General features: G+C 38.7%; 1 protein-coding gene across 2 annotated transcripts in view; it reads right to left on the bottom strand.

The window, feature by feature from the left end:
• MIB1 (MIB E3 ubiquitin protein ligase 1) overlaps positions 1-24,518 on the bottom strand; it is a 155,300-nt gene extending 130,782 nt beyond the window's left edge. Inside the window, exon 1 of one of the 2 annotated variants that reach the window (XM_049901937.1) lies at positions 24,194-24,518. In XM_049901937.1, the coding sequence (XP_049757894.1) occupies positions 24,194-24,422 (229 nt within the window). In that variant the 5' untranslated portion in view covers positions 24,423-24,518. The remainder of the gene's footprint in view (positions 1-24,193) is intronic. The other variant, XM_049901936.1, reaches the window with a different exon arrangement.
• Positions 24,519-24,788: the final 270 nt, after the last annotated feature.

The raw sequence follows: 24,788 nt of genomic DNA, 5'->3' as shown, positions 1-24,788 counted from the left end.
ACCTAAGAAACTAAACCAAAAAAGAATCAGGAAAAGTTTCATAGAAATAAATGGTAGATGAGTAGACCTTTCAAAGGAAGAAAGAAGAAATTTCAGAAAAGCACAGTGTGTTCAATGATCCAAGTGAAACTTAGTTTGGCAAGACATGAAAAACAGACTTAGAAATAAATTACATAGAGTCAGTCTGGGAAATGACAAGATCAGACATGATTTTGGACCTGCACGCTTAAATCACTACATGAAATGGAAAAACAAGGATATGTGATTTAAGAAACAAGTTCTATAATTTAGTAGCTAGGTAACACTCAGAATTTACTTAAACTACTTTGGGACCCAATATTCTCATCTATAAATTCAAAAAAAACTTTATTTCATATGGAAACATGTTGTGAGGCTAAAGTGATACAGGTGAATGCACGCTGAAAGGCTTTAAAGAAAAATGCAAACATAACAAATTATACTGTACTTAATTTAATTTTCATGCTGTTCTAGTTTTAAATTGTTTGCATTCTTATTATGTTATTAATTTTAAATTAAAAAAAAAACAAGAGATACCAATGTTATGTTCTCAAATTGGCACAGATTAAAACTAATATCTCTATGCATGTGAAGATGCATTAAGAGAACCAGTCAGACACCAGTGAAAGGGAAATATAAATGACACCTCTTTATGGAAGGCACTTGCAAAATGTTTCCAATGACTTTGACCTTGCCTTTATATTTTTTAAAAGGTAAAAAAAAAAAAAACCACTGTTGTCCAGTCCATTCCTACTCATAGCGACCCTATAGTTCAAAGTAGAGCTGCCCTATAGGATTTACAAGGCTGTAATTTTTATGCAAGTAGACTGCCACATCTTTCTCCCACAGAGCAGATGACGGGTTCGAAACACCAATCTTTTGGTTAGCAACCCAGCACTTAACCACTGCACTATCAAGGCTCCTATTTAAAAGGTACGAGTAAAAATTTAATGTCACTAATACAATATCAACTAATATCAATATGGATTACATCACAACATAAAGAAAACAAAAATCCTCACAACTGGACCAATAAGCAATGTCATTATAGAGAGAAAAAGGTTTGAAGTTGTCAAGGATTTCATTTTACTTGGATCCACAATCAACACCCACGGAAGCAGCAGTCAAGAAATCAAAAGATGCACTGCACTGGGCAAATTTGCCTCTTTAAAGTGTTGAAAAGCAAAGATGTCACCTTGAGAACTAAGGTGTGCTTGACCCAAGCCTTGGTGCTTTCAACCGCCTCCTGTGAATGTGAAAGCTGAACAATAAATAAGGAAGACCAAAGAAGAATACTCAATATACCATGGACTGCCAAAAGAACAAATTTGTCTTGGAAGAAGTACAGCCAGAATGCTCCTTAGAAGCAAGGATGGCAGACTATGTTCTCACATACTCTGGACATTTTTACAGGAGGGACCAGTCCCTGGAGAAGGACATCGTGCTTGGTAAAGTAGAGGGTCAGTGAAAAGAGGAAGACCCTCAGTGAGATGGACTGACACAGTGATGGCTGAAGCATCTCAATGATTCTGAGGATGGTGCAGGACTGGGTAGTGTTTCATCCTATTGTACATATGGTCGCTATGAGTCGGAACCGACTTCATGGCACCTAACAACAACAACATCAAAAACATGGGACTAGCTATACATAAATTATGGCAGTCCATGGAAGGGAATTCTATAGAGTTACTAAACCATGCTGTAGAAGAAATGTTATTGTCATGGTCAAATATATTATCATTCAATAAAGTACATAATTTGTAAACAACTACAGTACACCATTTTGGCAAATAATTTACATAATACATGTAATGCATGTGCCGTGTGCACAGAGAAACTAGAAAGATGATCCCCGGAACGTGAAAATGGGATTACCCTTTCTGGTTTCCCAAATTTTCTAGGAAGCAGCTGGGAGAATAGCTGCATTTAATATACAGTATAAGCACCTGAGATGCTGGTGTATGTCCCTTATAATTAAAAGTTAGACACAAACGCACCTGAGATGCTGGTGTATGTCCCTTATAATTAAAAGTTAGACACAAACAAAAACATGAGGGGCCATAAGTAAATATTTAGAGAAACCAAGATTCAGTTACTTAAATAAAAGAGTATGTAACTGCTACTTAGACGGTTTTTATTTCTTTTAACCCTTCCACTGACCTATTTCATGCTAATGAAAAAAAAAAAAATGTACCTCATCTAAGTAAATACTCCTGGTTGTCACAGGCCTAAAGCTAAAGTCCAATAACTACATATGTCTTACCAGAGAAAGCACCATGACCAAAAAAAAATCATAATATCAAATACCAGTAATACTAAATATCTACACAATGGTTAAGCTTCTCAACAAGATCTAAAATAGGTTACCTATTTAGTTCCACCATCGCAAAAAAGTAAAATGTGCTAAACATATTGGCATCCACTATGCATTTGGAAGTTAATCGTAAACTAACTGTGCAAATCTTCCAATAAGGGTTGGTTAATTAGAGAGAGAGAGAAAACGTATCCCAACCTCCCCAACTTGACAAAACAAAACAAAAAAAAGTCCAGTTTTCCACTATTCCCCTATTTAAATATTTTCATCTCTAGGATCATTTTCCACAAAGTACAAAGATAACATCATTCATGAGCTCATAATCTGTGTCCCAGCTTCTTTAAAAAGAACTATTTAAACACACAATGACAACTGGTAAAAAAAACCTTCTATAGTTCACGGTTTTAAAGAATACTTCAGGAAAGCCATTAACGTACACAAAAGCACATCCAAATCCTTTCTTGGCTCCCACAGTTCAAATGCCAACAAAGCTACTGAACAGCTGTGAAACAGACTAATGCTAAGAACTGAAGAAAGTAAGCAAAGCAACCTATTTACTCCCCTACCAAAATGAGCATTACAGAACTTCAAACGAGGATGTAACTCATTTACTTTAAAACAGAAGCTGATACTTAAAGAAACATAAAACAGGAATAGAAAATAAACAAGGCTAACAATTTACTGATCAACTTTGGTAGCTTTTTTGTTTCCCTTCATTATATGCACCCAACTCTTTCTCATCTAAAACCACCCCCTCCCAGTCTAAACCTCCTTAGCCCTAACAACTTATTCCTCAAAAACTTCATTTCATGACATTTAACTCCCTAACTAACCCCATTAGTGCCTTTGCTCCTTTCTAGCAAATACCATGCTGCCCTGGAGAGTTAATGCTGCTCCTTGGCTAAGCTTTATGGAGACATCTGCCATCGTTAAATGGACCACCTGGTGATGGCGTCTGACTCATTCCACTGACACTCAAATGACCATCTGCTCTAAGTTTTAATGGCACCTTGCCTAAGTTCAATAACTTAGAGAATTTACACAGCTAAAGATTTCTGTTGGAAAATTTTACAACGAGAACATGCTACTCAAGATCCATAACCACAAGTTCTTGAGAGCCAATAAAAACAGCTCAAATTCTGTTCAGGCAAAAATTTTAAATTTTCTAGATAGAGAAGACGATTGAGAGAACCAGAGTTCTCACTATGAGCAGTTCAGTATATGAAACACTTTAACACAGATCACCATAATAGGTGTAAAAACTATTACTTTATATAAAAGTAAAAAATAAACAACATAATTGTTCGTTAGCAAGAAAATGGATACATATATAAGGTATACTATGGAATACTACCTGACATCTAAAATGAATGTACAAAAGCCCATACAATCAACATCATGGATGAATCATTTAAATATTATGCTGAGTATATAAAAAAAAATTACAGAATACAAAGAGTTGCCAATATAGTACTAAATACTGTTTAGAGATACATAAGTAGCATAAATGTAAAGAAACCCATGGAAATTGTTTTAAAAAAGAAAACACCTAATTTCTGGACAGTAGCCCTTAAAAGGAGGGGGAATAAAGGGACTACAATGGGGAAGTACACAGGACATTTCAACTACATTAGTTCATTTTGTTTCTAGATGGGTTCACAAGTGTTTGTTATATTATTTGTTTACATATTTTGGATACCTCAAATATTAGGTAATTATGAAACTTTTTAAAATAAAAAATAAATATCCCTATTACACTAGTATGGTACCTAGTTAACCACCTAAGTTTTTGCTTTAATTAAAAGATTTTTAACATTAAAAAAGAATTCATGAGCCACTAACCATTATTCAAATGTAATTATTGTCACATAACTGTCTGTTGATGTCATTCAACCAGTCAAGGAATTCTATTTCTGATTTATGGATTCTTTCAGCTTTAACCCCAAATCAAATGTGACAAAAAATATTACAGAGATTAGGGTAGGTTAGCCAACTAGAGTATGCATCTTACTCTCCTTGAACCATCAAACCACTTGAATGATTCAGTAGTTGTCTCAAATTTAATTAAAATTCCTAATGAGGGCAAGGCCTTTGTGACCTGCCAGCTGGTTGTTATATTCCACATTCCTTACTCTTGAGAAACTCTAACTTAATAATTACAATTGTTATTATTAGTGCTACTAAACCAGTTGCCTTTGAGTCAATTCTGACTCACAGAGACCTCATATGTGTCAGAGAACTGTGCCCCACAGGATTTTCAATGAATGATTTTTCAAAGTAGATCACCAGACATTTCTTCCGAGGTGCCTCTGGGTGGGCTCAAACCTCCAACCTTTCGGTAAGCAACCGAGCAAGTCAGCCATTTTCACCACCCAGGCACTCCATTAACAATAAAACCCAAACCAAACCCACCTCTGCCAAGTCAATTCTGACCCATAGCTACCCTACAGGACAGAGCAGAACTGCCCCACAGGGTTTCCAAGGAGCGGCCAGTAGATTCAAACTGCTGACCTTTTGGTTAGCAGCCAAATACTTAACCACTGTCCCACCAGGACTCCCCATTAATAACACTAGCTACTATTTATCAGTACCAAGCTTGGTGCCTTAGGTACATTTTCTTATTTAATCTTCCCAACAATCCTAAAGGGTAGACATTATTATCTCCATTTTATAGATGAAGAAACTGAGGCTCAGAAAAGTAAACTGCCTGAAGTCACACAAAGATAGTAAGGGACAACATCAGATTCAAACCCAGGCTGGTATGCTTACAAAACTTCACTCTATCAGGGTTTTTTCTTTTTTGGTGGACCATCTTTTGACAGATTTATTTATTTATTTTTAAATTAATTTTTATTGTGCTTTAAGTTAAAGTTTACAAATCAGGTCAGTCTCTCACACAAAAATTTACATACACCTTGCTATACACTCCTAATTGCTCTCCCTCTAATGAGACAGCACAGTCCTTCCCTCTGCTCTCTCCTCATGTACATTCGGGTAGCTTCTGGCCACCTCTTCCCTCTCATCTCCCCTCCAGACAGGAGATTCCAACATAGTTTCACGTGTCGACTTGATCCAAGAAGCTTGTTCCTCACCAGTCTCATTTTCCATCCCCTGTTCCAGTCCAATCCCTGTCTGAAGAGTTCGCTTTGGGAATGGTTCCTGCCCTGGGGTAACACAAGGTCCGGGGTCCATGGCCTTTGGTGTTCCTCCAGTCCCAGTCTGACCATTAAGTCTGGTCTTTTTACGAGAATTTGGAGTTTGCATCCCACTGCTCTCTTGCTCCCTCATGGTTTCTCTGTTGAGTTCTCTATCAGGGTTTTTTTTACGTATTTCTCTCTGATCCTATCCGAAGAATAATTACATATCTAGGGCACTATGTTCCCCATTCAACCTACTGCATTCAAAACATGTTCTTAAATCCTATTTTAATATATAAATAAATCTCAAAGAGATACTTTTAAAATCTTAAAGATTATCCATTTTCAGTCCATTTCAATAGGGTACATAGAGTGAAACACCATCTATTTCCAACTCTTACTGTATGTTAAGAAAATGTCTTTGAAGGTGTCTCGCCCATAGTCTATACCTCCTCTCATCATCTCTTCTGCTGGACAAGTTATTCCCTCATCTATTTTTGTGGCCTCTGTAAAATACTTGTATTTATAATACAGTAATACTTTATTACCATGTGGGCACACAATCAAAAGAAACAAGTAGTCAAACTAGGAATATAATTGGCAGTTTTAGTAATATATTTGCTATTTAGCATTTGTTACATGGGGTACAAAATGAATGAGGTGAACCATAAAATTAATAATTTTACCGATTTTAATTCTTTTTTCATTATGCTAACTGGTAAAAGACTCATTATTTGACTTGAGGAGCGGAACACCTGGGTACCTTGACCTAGTCCAACATCATTTTACAGTGAAGAAGTACAGCTCAGAGACAAACGTTACAAAAGGGGAAAAACTGAACACTGACAGACCAGGATTGGAATCCCCACCATTAACTTGTTACTTGTGAAATCCTGGGCAAGTTAGTTTATTTCTTATGGCCTGTTCTCTCATCAGTAAAACGAAGCCTACCAAACATTACTCTTATGAGAAAACCAAACACTCGTATCATGAGTGTGCTCAGAGAATATAAACTAATTTTAACAAAAGCAAATCTCTACAAAGGTATATCTGCTTAAGGAGCAACTTAAGTGGTTAAGCACTCAGCTGCTAACGAAAAGGTCGGTGGGTGGTTCGAACCCACCAGCCGCTCCACCGGAGAAAGATCCATCAGTCTGCTTCCGTAAAGATTAACAGCCTTGGAAACTCTACGTGGCAGTTCTACTCTATTCTATAGGGTTGTTAGGAGTAGGAATCCACTCGAAGACAACGGGATATCTGCTTAAGCATATATACGTATACATACATATATATATGCGCACACATATGTAAGTATATGTGCGTGCATATATATATATTCTCCAAAGCTGAAAATCAATGTCTGGACCATCTGCCTTTTTCCACTATTTATGACACTTAACTCCTCCACTTATTTAAACCCCACCTTATCGTAGTTGTATTCTACAAATTCATTTATAAACCAGTTGTTCAGAGTTCAGGGCCCATTTCCCTCAGAAACAAAATTTTAAAGATAATTTAGGTACCAGACTATTGCACAAGAACCTGTTGACTCTACATGGAGCTAATCTCTGGGTGTGAAAATATAAAAATTGTTGCTGTGTTCCTAGTTCTACCTGAGGAGATAGTTCAATCTTGGCAACCATATCTCCCAGACATGATGGCAAGAGGGTTAAGGATAACAAGGAAGAATGTTCTAAAACAGCCATTTTCCTGCAGGTACTTAAGATACTTAAGCTCCTTCTTGGTGACTTACAGCAATGGTACCCAAAGTGAAATACATGACCTAGGAGATACAAAAGATGGTCCTTTGAAGTGCAAGAGAAAATACAAATCTACATTGCCTAATCCGTAATTCCAAGACCCAAAAAAACCCTAAGAAAAAAAATTTTTTTATTAAGTTGGCAGCAAATTCACTTAAGTGGTAAAATCTGGCCTGAACAAACAATAGCCTATATACAGCATATAGTCTTTAGTGTCATAGGCTGCACTGCAGAAACATTAATGTATTTGACCCTAGTGTGTTGCTGTGACCCCAGTGTTGGTGTTACCACGTGGCAAACATCGTATTATGGTTCTAAAATCTGAAAGTTTAACCTCAGCCCAAGCATTCTGAATAAGAGGTTGCAGAGGTCCATTAAAACTTCTACTTTCACATTTACTTGCTCGCTAAAAATCTAAGGATGAAATTAAGTTTTACTCATAAATTGGTACACTGACACAAGCGCTCACTGGGTCCCCATAAATAATCACATCACACATGGACCACAAGGTAGCCCGAGGGTGAGGGAGAGTCCGAGAACCTGGAGGGATTAACAAGGCCCTCACTGGTGTCTGCCTGTAACATATTAAGACACGCTGCAGCTTTTGTGTGCCTAGGTAAGTAGCTTTGGGGACTGTATCCTTTTTAATGATGAAAATTATGCACATCACCAATAAACCCTCATATCTGCATGCTTGCAATTATTTTTTATTTCATTTTAAACTTCAGAGGGTCTTGAATTCACTTGTTCAAAATATGAAAGTGAAATACCTTCCAATTAGTTTCTAAGAAATTATTGGCCAAGGAAAATCACCATCTCAATTTCAATACAAACTTTTACTTCACTGGTAAATGGGACCGAAAACAGAGTACCAAGGTTTAGCACACTGTATTTATTAGTCAGGATTCAGTCAGGAGGGAGAAACCACGCCACCTCTAGAATGGGGAAACAAAGAAAAAATGGGATTATTAAAATCTAAGAGGCTAAAAAGAGAAGCCCCATGGAGCTGGGATCGAGACCTTTAATGAGGGGTGGCCAACTGGCTGGTGCTATTGTCTCTCATGGGTGCACACTAAGGCTGGTTCTGGTGGCACTGGAAACACACAAACTGAAATCAAATGCTCACACAGACCCAACAGGGATCCAACTGGCAAAGGAGAATACGTGCAGAGTATGAAGGGTAGGTCTGAAGCCAAGAGACCAGAACGGCTTAATCACCAGCATACATAAATCAGAAATGCACTTCTTCCACTCACATCTGTGAGGCCTCCTTTCTAGCTACAGCAGATAATAAAATCAAGAATAGAAATAAACTGAACTTAGACTCAGACTTGACTTGCTAAGATATTGAACCAAGATTTTCAAAAATAATAAAGAACAATCACACCGCTCTCACTAAAAAACAAAGGAACTTTTTTTTTATTGTGCTTTAAGTTTACAAATCAAGTCAGTCTCTCACACAAAAACTTATATACATCTTGCTATATACTCCCAATTACTCTCCCCCTTTAATGAGACAGCCCGCTCTCTCCCTCCACTCTCCCTTTTCGTGTCCATTTTACCAGCTTCTAACCCCCTCTACCTTCTCAACTCCCCTCCAGGCAGGAGATGCCAACACAGTCTCAAGTCTCTGCCCGATCCAAGAAGCTCACTCCTCACCAGCATCCCTCTCCAAACCACTGTCCAGTCCAATCCATGTCTGAAGAGTTGGCTTCGGGAATGGTTCCTGTCCTGGGCCACCAGAGGGTCTGGGGGCCATGACCACTGGGGTCCTTCTAGTCTCAGTCAGACCGTTAAGTCTGGTCTTTTTATGAGAATTTGGGGTCTGCATCCCACTGCTCTTCTGCTCCCTCATGGGTTCTCTGCTGTGTTCCCTGTCAGGGCAGTCCTCGGTTGTAGCCAGGCACCATCTAGTTCTTCTGGTCTCAGAATGATGTAGTCGCTGGTTCATGTGGCCGTTTCTGTCTCTTGGGCTTGTAATTATCTTGTGTCCTTGGTGTCAAAGGAACATATTTTGATGGAAAGCAAAGTTTTTAAATTTCTATTTTTGTACAATTTTTTAATTAATGTACTAAGTTAGTACAATCATAGATGGATATGATCTATGAACATAAATTTATGGAAGTACAGGCACAATTATTCCTGATAGGATTAGTATTATGAGAGTGATTTAAAAAAATTTTCTAGTCTACTGGCCTCAGTTTCTTCATGTGTAAAATGGTGATAATTTTAGTATCTACTCCTCACTGGTGCCCTGGTGGCACAGTGGTTAAGAACTCAGCTGTTAACCAAAAGGTAAGCAGTTTGAATCCATCCTTGGAAACCCTATGGCGCCATTCTACTCTGTCCCATAGGGTCACTATGAGTCGGAATCAACTCGATGGCAGTGGTTTCTCTTGTTGTTGTTGTTCATTCCTCGTAGGATTCTTATGGAACTTAAATGAAAGAACTCATGTAAAGGTTCAAAACAGTGCTATATAATATTAATTAATCAACATTAATGTTATTGCTATCTTCTTGGGACGTGCACTTGCAGACATTAATGACTTTTACTCCTCTAAAAGAGTGTTAAGTGTTAAGGATCTTTATACAGATCCTTCCCAAAGTCAAGTATGCCTAGGTAAACTGATTACACAATCAAACCACTCACTAAAAACAAAAGAAGTCATTAGAAATTAAGACATTCACTTGCATTTTTCTACCTAAACTTTTTACAAACCTGACCTGTGAAAAGCTTAATTTTTAAAACGTTTATGGAAATTTTGGACAGTTTTCACATATTATGTGCATATTATAACAACTCATCATTTGCTATATGTAATCATACATACATATTTTTCGATCAAATATATGACAAGTATTCTCTTAGCTGTACGAGATATGATACTTCACTTAATATGTCTTCAACAAAGCATGAGCCAGTATTTCATTCTATTATCACAACATAAAGAGTCCCTGGGTGGCACAAACGGTCAAACAATGGGCTGTTAACAAAAAAGTTGATGGTTCAAATCCACCCAGAAGCATCTCAGAAAAAAAAAGCATGGCAATCTATTTCCAAAAGATCACAGCAACTGAAAACCGTATGCAGCACAGTTATGCTCTGAAACATACAAAGTCACCATGAGTTGAAATTGACTTGATAGTAACTGGTTTTATCCTAACATAAAACCAAGAGTAAAAACCAAGGAAAAAAAAGAAGCAAAAAATATGCCAAAAGAGAAACCTCTCAAGGAACTCAATTAGACACAGGGTTTTATTTCTGCTTTGCAGCCAAGGAATGTCCTCTGAAAAAGCAAAAATCTGATCATGCTTCAGCAGTGCAAAACATGAAAACTAGATGGAATGAAAATACTTTCCCCAGGGGGCAGAAATTATCTCATCTGATTATTCAAAAAAAACTTTCATATAAAAATGATTAGAAGCTAAAAGCATTATAGTCATAAATTTGTACAATGGCATGTAATTTTTGCCAGCATGTTACTTACATCAAACTTGCAACATTATAAAAGGCAAACCGTCCTTTAGTAATCACCTGTACTCTATGATCCAGCAACATAAAACTACATAAGGGAATTAATCACGGCTGCTTTTATGAAACACTTGCTATGAGCTAGGCACTCGGACCTATCACCTAAATTTTCCAAACGATCCTAAAAGATAAATACTAGTAGCCCTCATTTTACAGTTAACCAGGCTCATGGAGTTAAATGACTTGTTCACCATCACATAATTACAAAGTTTCAGGCCTCGGATTTAAACTCAGATTATCTCCCACTCCAAACTTTCCACCATTGTGCTTCTCAGTAAATTCAATTCTGTAGTGAATTTAAGAGAAACTGAAATAAGGCATTTGAAAATTAAAACAAAAAAAATCTACCTGGGCTATCAAAGAATCACTAGACAGTCATCAAAACTAAAAAAATATTTAAAGATGCTAAGTATCAGTTTTGGCTTGAATCATTGCTGGCGAGTAGATTCTGACTCATAGCGACCCTACTGGGCAGAGGAGAGCTGTCCCATACAGTTTCCAAGGAGTACCTGGTAGATTCAAACTGCAATCTTTTGGTTACCAGCTGTAGCTCTTAACCACTATGCCACCAGGGTTCCCTGAACCACTTTAGAGAATATATATTTTTCATATGATTTTAGTTATAAACATGGTAAATTACTGTCCTTCATTTAATGTAGTGAAGTGGATATTGAGAAATACTGTTGTGTTCCTTGAATTTGGCTGTATTCAGACATAAGAATGAAAATACTAATACTACATAAAACATTATATTCTACAGCAGCTACTTTTTTTTTTTTAAATCATAGAAAGCACTTATGAAACTTCCAACCCTTCTTAGAAATGTATACACCGGTCCAGTTTGGATCACGTGCCCACTCCTGGCACTATTGTCAGTGGGGTCGCATAAGAGCAAAGTGGGGGTGCTTGAGATGAAGATGCTGGTCAAGAAAAAAAGCGGGGATGCCTCATACACACAGCTAAGCAAATACAAGCATAACATTCGCAACACTGATGACAGTACTGTGTCATGAACTGCAAGCGTATTGGTAATAAGCATTCTATGCCTAATAAAGGAAACCCTGGCGGTGCAGTGGTTGAGTGCTACAGCTGCTAACCAAAAGGCTGCCTGTTCAAATCCGCCAGGCACTCCTTGGAAACTCTACGGGGCAGTTCTACTCTGTCCTACAGGGTCGCTATGAGAATCGACTCGACAGCAATGGGTTTTTATACCTAATAAAAAGCTATAATTTCTAAAACTTTCTAATTTTGAAATAGTTCATGAAACAAAAAAGTACAAAATCACTTAAGACATTAATATACTCACCATCCAGATTTAACACATTAACATTCTGCCAAGTTTGCTCTGATCTTTCAGGAAATTACAGATATAGCTCAAATCTCCATCCCATCCTGCTTTCTTCCTCTTTCTAAAAGTTAAACATCATTCTAGTCTGTGTTTATCCCTTTTCAACAGACATTTTTAAGTAAATTTTAGATTTTTTAATGTACATAAAAAGCATAGTGTCTTCAGTATCCCACTGAAACCTGCTTTTTACCTTCAACATATATTTGGTAAATACAGGCCTAATTCTTTCATTTAACTAATAATATTTTATTGTATGACAGTAACATAACATACTTACTACCCTATTTGCAAACTTTTAGTAGTTTCTGAATTATTACTACTATAAATAATATTGCAATGAACTTCTTTACACATCTCTCTCTGTAGGTGCATGTCTAAGAATCGCATAGACACACACCTAGGAGCAGATTTTCTGAGTTGCAGGGTACGTACATTTTTTAAGTTTACGAGATGTTGCTAATTTCTTCCTCAAAGAGGTTGTGCCAATTTATTCTCCCACCTATAGCCTGAGAGTTCTGATTTTCTCACATTCTTCAGCAACAACAGTATTACTAGACTTTTGTCAGTCTGAGGAAAAATGGTATCATTTTTTAATTTGTTCTTTCCAGATTAACTGTGAGTTAGCTACGGATTAGTTATTAGCACTTTACTATTAACATTTAATCAAATTTTCAAAGCTAGAGGACAACTGGAAACCCTGGTGGTGTAGTGCTTAAGCGCTATGGCTGCTAACTAAAGGGTCGGCAGTTCAAATCTGCCAGACGCTCCTTGGAAACTCTATGGGGCAGTTCTACTCTGTCCTACAGGGTCACTATGAGTCGGAATCGACTCGATGGCATCGGGGTTTGGTTTTTTGGTTTAGAGGACAACTTATATTTAAACTGATGTAATTCATCATTTCATAGATACAGGGGAAAGCCATCCCAATTCTAACGTCTAATAGAAATTTTTCTATCAAACAAGGCAATATAATTATCTATGCAACCCCTGACCACACATACTAACATAAATACTAATAAGCCAACTATGGGGCAGTTCTACTCTGTCCTATAGGGTTGCTTTGAGTCGGAATCAATTTGACAGCAACGGGTTTGGTTTTCTGGTTTCCTCATAAAACAAAAGACGCCTTCTAAGTGAGATGGGATTTCAGTAATTTGAATACTGGGCAAGATCTGACAGTGAGAGGTATGATAGTGTCATACTTTCTGCCAAGGGATGGCTTCAAGAGTGTGAGGGATGACCAGGACTTTAAGCAGAATGTTTCCTACAAAGAGACTGTAAAACATTAAGGACCCCAATAAAGTAAAAAAAAAAAAAAAAACCCTGTTAGCAAGGGCTCACCAGCGGGAGCTGGATGATCTGACCGCCTTACATGCAGCTCAATTACTTGCTTTGGTAGCAAAAACTTTCTTTCACAGAAATGACATGTTTTCTTACAGGATGCCAAATAAACTACCTTTCACATATTGTACACACACACACTCACACACACAGAAAAAAGTGCAATGGTCAACAAAAGTGTTACATTAACCAAGTTAGTAAAATAATCATACCATGAACCAGCATAAGACTTCTCATCTTCAACACAAAATTCTAGAAGTTAATGAACACAGTTTTCAGAGAAAAGGATTTTGGACCTGGAATTGCGTATACAACCTAATTATCAGTCAAGATTGAAGGGGTAGCAAACATGATTAAATAAAACAATTTTCAGGCCTGCACGGACCCGAACTACTTACTCTTTCTCAAAAAATAAAAGAAAAAGGCTTTTTCCAGCAAAATGAAAAAAGGGGAAAGCATCTGATATAAGACAGTAATAAAAAAGCCCCCAAATTTTTAATCCAATTAATTATTAATGTAACTGTGAAGTTTAATGCAATTTTAAAAACAAACCCTAAAACACAAAACGATCATGTATTTACCATGGGGAAAAACACAATGATTTCGGACTACTTTTCCAGATACTTTTCATAAAACCAGGGCAACAGAAAGAGGAGGATGTGTAGGGCAGGGGAAATTAAAGAGACTGTTTAGTTTTTTACACATGCAGAAAATTAATTCTCTAACCAGTCTGTTAAATATTAAAAGGTAGCATTAGGAGGATAGAAAAAAGGAAATAAAATTTCCAAATCCTAAGGGGGGCAGTGAGGTAATATGTATATGAAAATAGAAAAGCAGTAATTAAAAATATACATATATAATCATAATAAATATAAACAAGCTAAATTCTATTAAATGTCAAAGGTTCACAAGTTCAGTGAAGACAAAATCTAGCCATGTCATTTACAAGACATTCACAGAAGCTTAAAATAAGTATACAAAGATATAAATACACAAAGATGCTTGCTGCAGCACTCTTTAAAATGGAAAAAAAAAAAATGCATCAGAAGGCGCAGAGTTAAGTAAAATATTTTGTACCTATTAAATACTATGCACCTACTAAAAAGAGTAAGACATTTTCATGAGCTCACATAGAACAATGTCAAACAGAAAATTAGTGAGAAAAGAAAGCTGAAGAACAGCATACTGGTATATACCCTTGGGGAGAAAGAGGTAGGGAGTACATATGTATCTTTCTCTGTGTAAGTGTGCAAGTTTGAGACAGAAAAATACTGTTACCTTATTTGACCATATAAGAAGTACTTAGTATATTATTTAAACAGAAAACATATGTGTCAAGTGGAAAAAAAAGCAAGAAACAAAACTAAATATACAATAAGACCTCAAATGGGCAAAAAATGCATTTGAAAGAAAATATACCAAAATAGTCAACTCTGGGCAACAAAATTAAGGGCAACTTTTTCTTTTTTATATTTTTAGTTGTTTCCAAATTTGTTACAATAAGCATGAACACTTTTATCATAGAAATGCACTTAGAATAGTTTAATCAGCTAAAATCAATGAGAAAATAAAAATCAGACAAGAATTTTTTTAAAGCATTTGCCAACTTAAAACAGGTGTTACGTTGCTGGAGCCCTGGTGACACAGTGGTTAAGAGCTCAGCTGCTAACCAAAGGGTCGGCAGTTCAAATCTACCAGCCACTCTTTAGAGACCCTATGGGGCAGTTCTACTCTGTCCTACAGTGTTGCTATGCATCAAAATAGACTCGATGACAATGGATTTTTTTTGGTGGGTTGTGTTGCTTGGTGCTGTCAAGTCAATTTCGACTCATAGAGAGTAAGACCAAAGCTTCACTTCTTTTTCCTTTGTATTATTTTTTTATTGTGCTTTAAGCGAAAATATACAATTCAAGTCAGTTTCTCAAACAAAATCTTAATACACACTATATCATGTGAGCCTAATTGCTCTCCCCACAATATGACAGCACATTCCTTCTCTCCTCCCTGTACTTCTCGTGTCCATTCAACCAGCTCCTGTCTCCCTCTGCCTTCTCATTTCGTTTCCAGACAGGAGCTGCCCACATAGTTTCGTATGTCTACTTGAGCTAAGAAGCACACTCCTCACCAGTATCAGTTTATGTCTTATAGTCCAGTCTAGTCTTTGAAGCGTTAGCTTAGGGAATGGTTTTAGTTTCGGGGTAACAGAGAGTCCGGGGGCCATGACCTCTGGGGTCCCTCCTGTCTCAGTCAGGCCACTAAGCCTACTCTTTTTACCAGAATTTGAGGTCTACATCCCACTTTTCTCCTGCTCCATCAGGGATTCTCTGATGCGTTCCCTGTTAGGGCAGTCATCGGTGGTAGTCAGGCACTATCTAGTTCTTCCGGTCGCAGGCTGATGGAATCTCTGGTTTATGTGGCCCTTTCTGTCTTTTGGGCTCATATTTTTGTTTCTTTGCTGGTCTTCATTATCCTTTGCTCCAGATGGGTTGAGACCGATGAATACATCTTAGATGGCTGCTTGCTAGCTTTTAAGACCCTAGATGCCACTCACCAAAGTGGGATGCAGAACCTAAAACTTCATTTCTAAGTTGGTTACTTAAATTTCATAATCAATTTCCCACAGAAAAATACTACAAATGGTGATTGTTTCTGAACTACTGTACTATAAATGCAAGAGAAAATGATACAAGGGAAAGAGCAGTGAGCTAACTTTTCATCCTAACATCTGCCATTCACCAGCTATGTGATCTCACTGAGCCTGTTCCCTTTTATCTGTCTTAGGATAATATCTACCCGCATATTAAATAAGACAAAAGCTCTTTGAAAAGTGCAAAGCGCAATACTGAGTTTTACTCAGAAAATATTCATTCAGAGCCATAACACTGCTGGAAGATGGGGATATAAGAATAACACACACCTTCCCCTCAAAGTAATAACATAGTGCAAAAGACAAACACTGTAATAGATGGAAGCACAGGATGCACTGAGACCACACTGGATAGCAATTAAAGAGGGTAGAGAAGAGACCCTGGTAGGTGGCCACCTAGGAACATACCCAAAAGGAAATATCTAATCAGTGGGATAAGGCTGTCAAGTACAGAACCAGAAATATATTAAGACAGCATTATATCTGCAAAAAAAATACATATATTAGAAAGCTGTTACATGTTACTTAATCTCAGTTTTACACTCTCTTCTCCCTGTCCGATAAGGACTCTCTCTAAAACTGAAGACATGTATTACTGACAAACAATCAAGGCTTGGAATCTGCTGAGAGGAAAAGGAGAAAACAGAGGGCCTGTGCATCTGAAGTAGACAAGCAAGCCATTTAGTGTCCTACTATTCAAAGTGGCCATGGACCAGCTGTATCTCCACCACCTGGGAGCTTGTTAGAAATAACCTCTGTTGAATCCCAGACCTACTGAATCAGGACCTACATTTTAAAGGTCCTCAGGTGCTAAACCTGAGAACCATTCATATGGGGGGTCTACTGGTTGATTTCTTAAGGACCTTGATTCGATCAAGCTATGATCAACAGGAAATATTATTAACAAGATGGAATTCCATAATTAAGAAAAAAAAAAGTTTTAGCAGATGGAGATAAAAAGAGCAAGACAGTTTATTCTTTAAAATAGGTAGGATCTACAGGAAAACCAAATTTTCCCTGCAGATGCCATTAGTAAGAAAGAGCTCATGATATTTCATCAACCAGGTCAGGACCCTATTGCCCAAACATTACTCCCACAAGCCCTGTTTTCTCCTAAGGTTTTGTCCCCTTAACAATACCTTTTGCTCCTATAGTTCTAGAATACAGGTAAGAACAGAATAAGGAGTCTCAGAAAAGGAAAATCTGTCATTTTTTAACTCAGGGTCAGCACTTTGAATACTTCAACGGAGCACAAACATCTAAGGAGTTTTCCCATCCACAGTCTGGGAAATATTCTTTGCTAGAGGTGGGGGAAGAAGCCCTGGTGGTACAGTGGTTAAAGTGCTCAGCTGCTAAACAAAAGGTCAACAGTCCAAACCCACCAGCTGCTCCAAAGGAGAAAGATGCGGCAGTCTGTATCCATAAAGATTTACAGCCTTAGAAACCCTATGTGGCAGTGCTACTCTGGCTTATAGGGTCGCTATGAGTCGGAATTGACTTGACCACAGTAAGTTTGGTTTGAGTTAGGTAGAGGAAGTGAACAAAGAACTGCCCCTACAACAGCTTGGACAACTGTGACCAGAAACTAGTTTTGAATAAATCTAACTTTTTGTTAGAATAGCAAGAACCTTAATATGAAATTCAAATTCATTTTCTCCACTCTCTCTGGTAACAATATAACTCTGCAGTTAAGTGACTACGAAAGCAAAAGTAGAAATTTTTATCACCAAACCCTATAAAATCAGTCCCTATATGACAAAGGATCAACTATACCTACTTGATAAACCTCACAAAATTAACTCCAAAGTAATTAAATAAAAACATGCATATTTCCATAATCCTTCTGCATACTACAAATTAGCCAAATATATCTGGGCACAAGATAAGAAGTTAAAAAATGTTGGTGAGGATGTGGGGAAACTGGAACCCTTACCCACTGCTGGTGGGAAAGCAAAATGTGGAAAACAAAGCAGTACTTCCTCAAAAAACTAAAAATAGAACTACCATATGACCCAGCAATTCCACTCCTAGGTATATACCCAAAAGACTTGCAAGCAGAGACTCAAAAAGAGACATGTACACCAATGTTCGCTGCAGCACTATTCACAACAGCCAAACAATGGAAACAACATAAATGCCCATCAACAGACAAATGAATAAACAAAATGTGGTACATACATACAATGGAACACTACTCAGCCTGCAGGAGAACTGAAGTCTTCACACAGGGTACAGTATGGATGGAGCTTGAAGACATTATGCTGAGTGAAATGTCAATCACAAAAGGACAAATATTCTATGACCTCACTTACATAAAAGATAAAAAAAAAAAAAAGCAAACTCTATTAGTGGTTACAAGGGATAGGAAGAAGGGAGAGAAATGGAGTGGGGGTTACTGTTTATGGAGTACTGAGTTTGTTTATAGCAATGGAAAAATCTAATTAATCAAGGGAAGGGCGGCACAGCCAAGTATTATAAGTGCTGTCGATAAATTGTACACCTGTAAAAAGCCGAAATTAATCAAAGTTATATGATAGGCATATTCAGAAAAACACAAACAAAAAAGAGCAGCTGCTGAGGCTGCTTATGTATAACCAAACACCTCATGGGATTTGGTTCCTTGGTTTGGAGATTTAGGATCATGGTTTCATGGGACATTCCAGTTAATAGTTCTAATATCATGGTTAGTGCTCCCATTCTACCTCCTAGTTCACTGCATAATGCCTGGGGTCTTAAAGCCTTGCAAGCAGCCATCCAAGGCACAACAATTGGTCTCTATTCATCTGGAATAGCAGAGGAAGACCAAGAGTCAGGTATGGGAGGAGAAAATGGAACGTGTGGCTAATTGCCTCCATGAACAACTACCTCTTCTGCTGTAAGACCAGAAGAACTGGATGGTGCCCAGCCATCATTACCGTACATTTTGATCAAAGATTTTGTAGAAGAATCCTGACCAAAAGAGGGTAAGTATAGACCAGAATTTCAAATTCTCATGGAATATTCAGGAGCCATAGAGGCTGGAAGAGCCCCTGAAATGACTGCCCTGAGACAGTATCTAAACCTTAAACCCAAAACATCCCCTGAAGTCTTCTTAAAGCCAAACAATAGCTTAACCAGTAAAAAATGTCTTCTGGAATCAAATGACAACAGCAACTCGAAAGATTACACAGGAATCTTAGGGGGCAGTAAGTTTATGTTAATAAAAGAGGAACAACTCAGAAAAGGAGGGCAAGAATGTTGCACAACTCAAAGAATGTAATCAATGTCACTGAATTGTACGTGTAAAAACCTGAACTGGTGTATGTTTTGCTGTGTATATTCTCAGCGACGGCAACACTATTTTTTTTTAAGTTATATATCATTCGATTATATACTAAATGCTAGTCTTCCCAAGTTTTGGCTATCCTGGGCCATAAATTCAAAAATATCATGTGACTCCTAAAAGAAAAATATAAAGTATATGCCAAAAAAGTACAGACACCACATACAACCCCAAGAAAAAATCTCCAACACACGGTGATAAAGTATCAGAAAGATTCACAGAGACCCAACCATTCCAGGGTCCTTTCACCACTCAAAGTTTCACAGAATTTTATGTTAGAAGTTGTTCACTTCTTAATTCCCAAACACACTGCAATAAATTGTGGCAGAGTAAGCAGGGAAGAAAGAAAGTATGAACAATCAAAGGCAACCTTGTTCTCCTTCTGGTAAATATAAGAGTGTATTTTTTTAATTAACTATGAAATATATCAAGCACACAAACAGGTAAATAAAACAAACACCTATGTACTCACCACTCAGTTTAAGACATAAAATATTGCTAAAACAGTTAAAGCCCTGTTGTACCTCCAACTGCATGACATTCCCTTCACCGCTTTTTACCTTAATGATATCCACTTCCTTGAACTTTGTATTTATAATTTCCACGTAGTTACGTATACATTTTACCACACTTCATATCCCTAAACCAATAAATCTCAATGGGGCGGGGAGGGAACACTTTTGCCCCCAGGGGCTATTTGGCGATATTTGGAGATCTTTTTGGCTGTCATAACTGGGAAAGGGGGTGCTTCTGCATCTAGTCGGTAGAAGCCAGGGATGCTATTAAACATCCTACGATGCACAGGACTGACCCCCAAAGCAAAGAATTATCCTATCCAGTCCAAAACGTCAATAGTGCCAAGGTTGAGAACCCCTGCCCTAAAGAATAAACAGTATTGTTTTGCAACTTAATATACTACAGATTTTCTTTTCAACTTGATTTAACAGTCACTTTCTCTTCTATACAGCTCTCCACTGTACAAGTTCACACAGTTCATTTATCTACTCTCTTGTCAATGGACATTCAAGTTTTTTTCTAATTTTTTGCTTTGACATACAATACCGCTACGAACATTCTTATATAAGCTTCTTTGTGCTCAATGAGAGATTCTCACTAGGGCAGTGATTTTCAGTGTGCTCCTCAAATCCCCAGGGAAGACCCTAACACTGTCTCTGGGACTTATTGAGGTCATAAGTATTTTCACAATAATCTTAAGATATTATTTGCCTTTTTCATGTTAATACTGCAATGACGATGCGAAGGCAATAGTGGGTAAAACTGTTGTTGTTAGGTGCCGTCGAGCCAGTTCTGACTCACAGCCACCCTATGTACAACAGAACAAACAATGTCCAGTGTTTGACATCCTCACAATCATTGCAATGTTTGAATCCATTGTTCCTGCCACTGTGTCAATCCATCTCCTTGAGGGTCTTCCACTTTTTCACTGATTCTCTACTTTATCAAGCATGATGTCCTTCTCCAGAGACTGGTCCCTCTTGATAACATGTCCACAATACATGAGGTGAAGTCTCGCCATCCTCACTTCCAAGAAGCATTCTGACTGTACTTTTTCCAAGACAGATTTGTTCATTCTTTTGGCACTCCACAGTATATTCAACAGTCTTCTCCAACATCATAATTCAAATGCATCAACTTTTCTTTGGTCTTCCTTATCCATTGCTCAGCTTTTGCATGTACGAGGCAATTGAAAATACCATGGCTTAGGTCAGGCGCATCTTCGTCCTCAAAGTGACACCTTTGCTTTTGAACACTTTAAAGAGGCCTTTTGTAACAGATTTGCCCACATCCTTTGATTTTTTGACTGCTGCTTCCATGAGCATTGATTGTGGACCCAAGTAAAACGAAATCCTTGACAATTTCAGTATCTTCTCCATTTACCATGGTGTTGCTTATTGGTCCAGCTGTGAGGATTTTTATTTTATGTTGAGGTGTAATCCACAATGCAGGCTGTAGTCTTTCATCTCCATCAATAAGTGCTTCAAGTCCTCTACACTTTCAGCAAGCAAGGTTGTGTCATCAGCATATCACAGGTTGTTAATGAGTCCTCCTCCAATCCTGTTGCCGCATTCTTCTGCATATGGTCCAGCTTCTTAGATTATTTGCTCGGCATACAGATTGAGTAAGTATGGTAAAAAGATACAACCCTCACACATACCTTTTCTGATTTTAAACCAGGCAATATCCTCTTGTTCTGTTCAAATGACAGCCTTTTGGTCTATGTACAGGTTCTGCATGAGCACAATTAAGTGTCTCAGAATTCCTGTTTTTAGTCAGGTTTAATGTCATCATTAATGAGACATATGGATATCATGAACCTTCAGATATGACTTATACACTAAGAAGCGCATATGGTATTCTTGCCAAAAATACATAATCTGAATTTAACCATGAGGAAACAAACATCAGACAAACCCAATTTGAGGGATATTCTACAATACTATTGGTTAGTACTCTTCAAAAGTGTCACGGACAAAGACTGACTGAGGAACTGTCCGAGACTGGAGGAAACTAAGACAGGGCAACTAAATGCAATGTGTAATCCTGGATTGGATCCTAGACCAGGAAAAGGACACTTGTGGGATAATTGATTACATGTGAATAAGGTCTTTAGATTAGTTAATAGTACTGTATTAATGTTAATTTTCTGGTCTGTAATGGAACCCTTTTTACTAGTTCTGCAACTTTTCTGTACATCTGAAATCACTTCAAAATGAAAAGTTAAATTTTTTTAAATGTTGACTATTATATAAATAAGTACCAATTACTCGTTATAATAAATATTGAGTAAATCTTACAGAATGTAATAAAATGTCAAAGGACACCAATTATTAAACAGTTGGAAGAAAAATTATTGACCTGTGGTCAGACATGAGCTTGAGCTAGCATGGTAACACAATTTTAAGAGTACAGAAACAAGCATATGCCTTACGCACTGCTGCTAAGAGTGCAAACTGGTAAAATGCCTCCACAAACATTTAGTTAACATCTACCAAAATCTTAACTATGCGTACACTTTGATACAGCAATTCCACTTCTTCAGAAGTACTCAACACATATGCACAAGGATATACGCACTACATCATTATAAATAAGAACACGTGAAACAACATAAATCCCCATCAATAAAGTACTTGTTAGATAAATCCCTGTGTCCAGGCTCTAGAATACTATGAAGCCATGAAAGAATAAGGTAGTCCTACATGTGCTAACAGGGAACAATCGTCAATATGTATTATTAAGGGAAATAAAGAAAAAGTGCAGAAGAGTGAATGCAGTTTATTACTATTTGTGCTTAAAAAGGAGAGTAGATTTACAATATAGTAACATACATGCTTGCAATACTCACAGTATTCTGTAAGAATACACAAGAAACTAGTAACAATGGCTGCCTCTTTTTGTACTGTACCTTTTTTTTTTTTTCCGATTTGGCCACGTACAAACATCCATTTCAATGTTCAAAAAACTAGCTAATAAACCGAACACATTTTTACGAATTATCTGCTCAAAAACTGAGTTGACTTGTGTTATTTCATAACTTACTGCTGGTAACAGTAACTATGAACGAATTTCGAGATTTGTTAAGCTTAGAAAAACAATCACAATGCCTTAAAAAAAAAAAACTAAACTCGTTGCCGTGGAGTCAGTTCCAACTCACAGAGACCCTACAGGACAGAACAGAACTGCCGCATAGGGTTTCCAAAGAGTGGCTGATGGATTGGAACTGCTGAACTTTTATTAGTTAGCAGTCACAGCTCTTAATCACTACGCAGCCAGGGATCCAGCCTTAAAATAACGCCTTAGAGTTTGTTCATTTAGGTACTCTGAAAAGTATCAAATTTTAAATTTGATCTATGTTTTATTCAGAATTTTAAGGCTGTCTACATGAAAATGAATATATTAAAATAGACGTTTATTCTGTGAAAGCAAGCTTTCTGTTTATCATATTATGTAAAAATTGTAGAGATAATAACAAACAGACTCCTGATATTTAGTGAATCAAAAAGGACACTGACTCATTGCTGAGTGAGTAAAGAAGTCTCTGGCATAACCTTAAGCATGAGACGGAATATTAACAAAAAAAATAAAGAATGTCAAGTGTCACCTATCTTGGAAAAAGTAACACAAAGAAATGGTTCAACAGCTTAGGCTGTTTTCCCCTAGGATATACACATAAAAATTTAAACAATATTGACGAAAAATCATTCTACAGTGTCCCAAGTACCATCTGGCTACCGAACTCCATCAAGTCGTTGTGTGTGTTACAGGCAAAACAACAACAAAAAAAACAAATCTACAAATCTGAGGTAGTACCAAAGGCCCCTCGGTATTGTACCGGTCAACAGAGCACCATATGGCAAGGCAAGCCTCCCTTCAGACAGTCATCACTGGGTGGCTGATTAATTTCAATGGCCTATTAGACAGGCCTCTCCAGAACCCTTCCCAAAGGAAGAGGAGGAGGAGGAAAGGAACGGTGTCTGTTGTCGGGCCGACGTTTTGTGTCTTCCAGGTTTGAAAGCATCCTGGTGATGATGCTGCCATCATTTCCCTTGGGGAGGTCTTTTCTGCAAGTTTTTGTTTACTAGGCATTGAAGTTAAAATTCCCCTTGGCTCTTTCCCTTTCCGCTCACTCCTGCGGGGCGCGGCCGGGAGGGAAGCCGCTCCACCTGGGGGCTCTCGCCCGCGGTACTGCCACCCAGCCCACCTCGCCTTGTCCCCACGCTCGCAGGCCCGGGGCCAGGTGGCCGCGGCTTACCCGTGGGCGCGCTGTCCAGGATGCGCAAGTCGTAGGCCCCGGAGCAGCGGTAGTTGGCGGCAGTGCCGTTGTCCCACACTACCACCACTTCCTCGGGGCTCTCGAAGCTCCGGACGGTGCCCACATGGCCCTCGCCGCCGTCCTGCTTCCCCCACTTCCAATCCGGGCCGCGCACTACCCGGGCCCCGACCCCTTCCACCATCACCCGGTTATTCCGGGAGTTACTCATCGGGGCCCGGGCGGTGGGCTCCGCTGCTGCCGCCGCCGCTGCTGCCGGGGGGCCCGTGAGGGAGCTGGGCCCGGGCCGGACCCTCGGCGCCGGCGGGGGCGGCAGCGAGCCCCGGGGGACGTGGGAGTAACTCACGGGGGCGGCGGCGCGGTCCCCGCAGAGCCCGCAGCCGCTGCCCAGCCGTCGCCGTCGCCGCCGCCGCGCCCCCCGCTCGGGCTTGAGACCCGACCGCAGCGGCTCGGAGGCAGAGGCGGCGGCGGCAGCGGCGGCGGCGGCGGGCGGGCGGGCAGGGGGGAGGGGGCCGTGGGCGGGGACTCCCCCGCTTCCTCCGGGCTCCGCGGCCGGGCTAGGAGACCACGCTATCGC

This window comes from Elephas maximus, chromosome 11 (genome assembly GCF_024166365.1).
Source record: "Elephas maximus indicus isolate mEleMax1 chromosome 11, mEleMax1 primary haplotype, whole genome shotgun sequence".
NCBI classification, from domain to species: domain Eukaryota; kingdom Metazoa; phylum Chordata; class Mammalia; order Proboscidea; family Elephantidae; genus Elephas; species Elephas maximus.
This window is presented reverse-complemented; position numbering and strand designations above follow the sequence as displayed.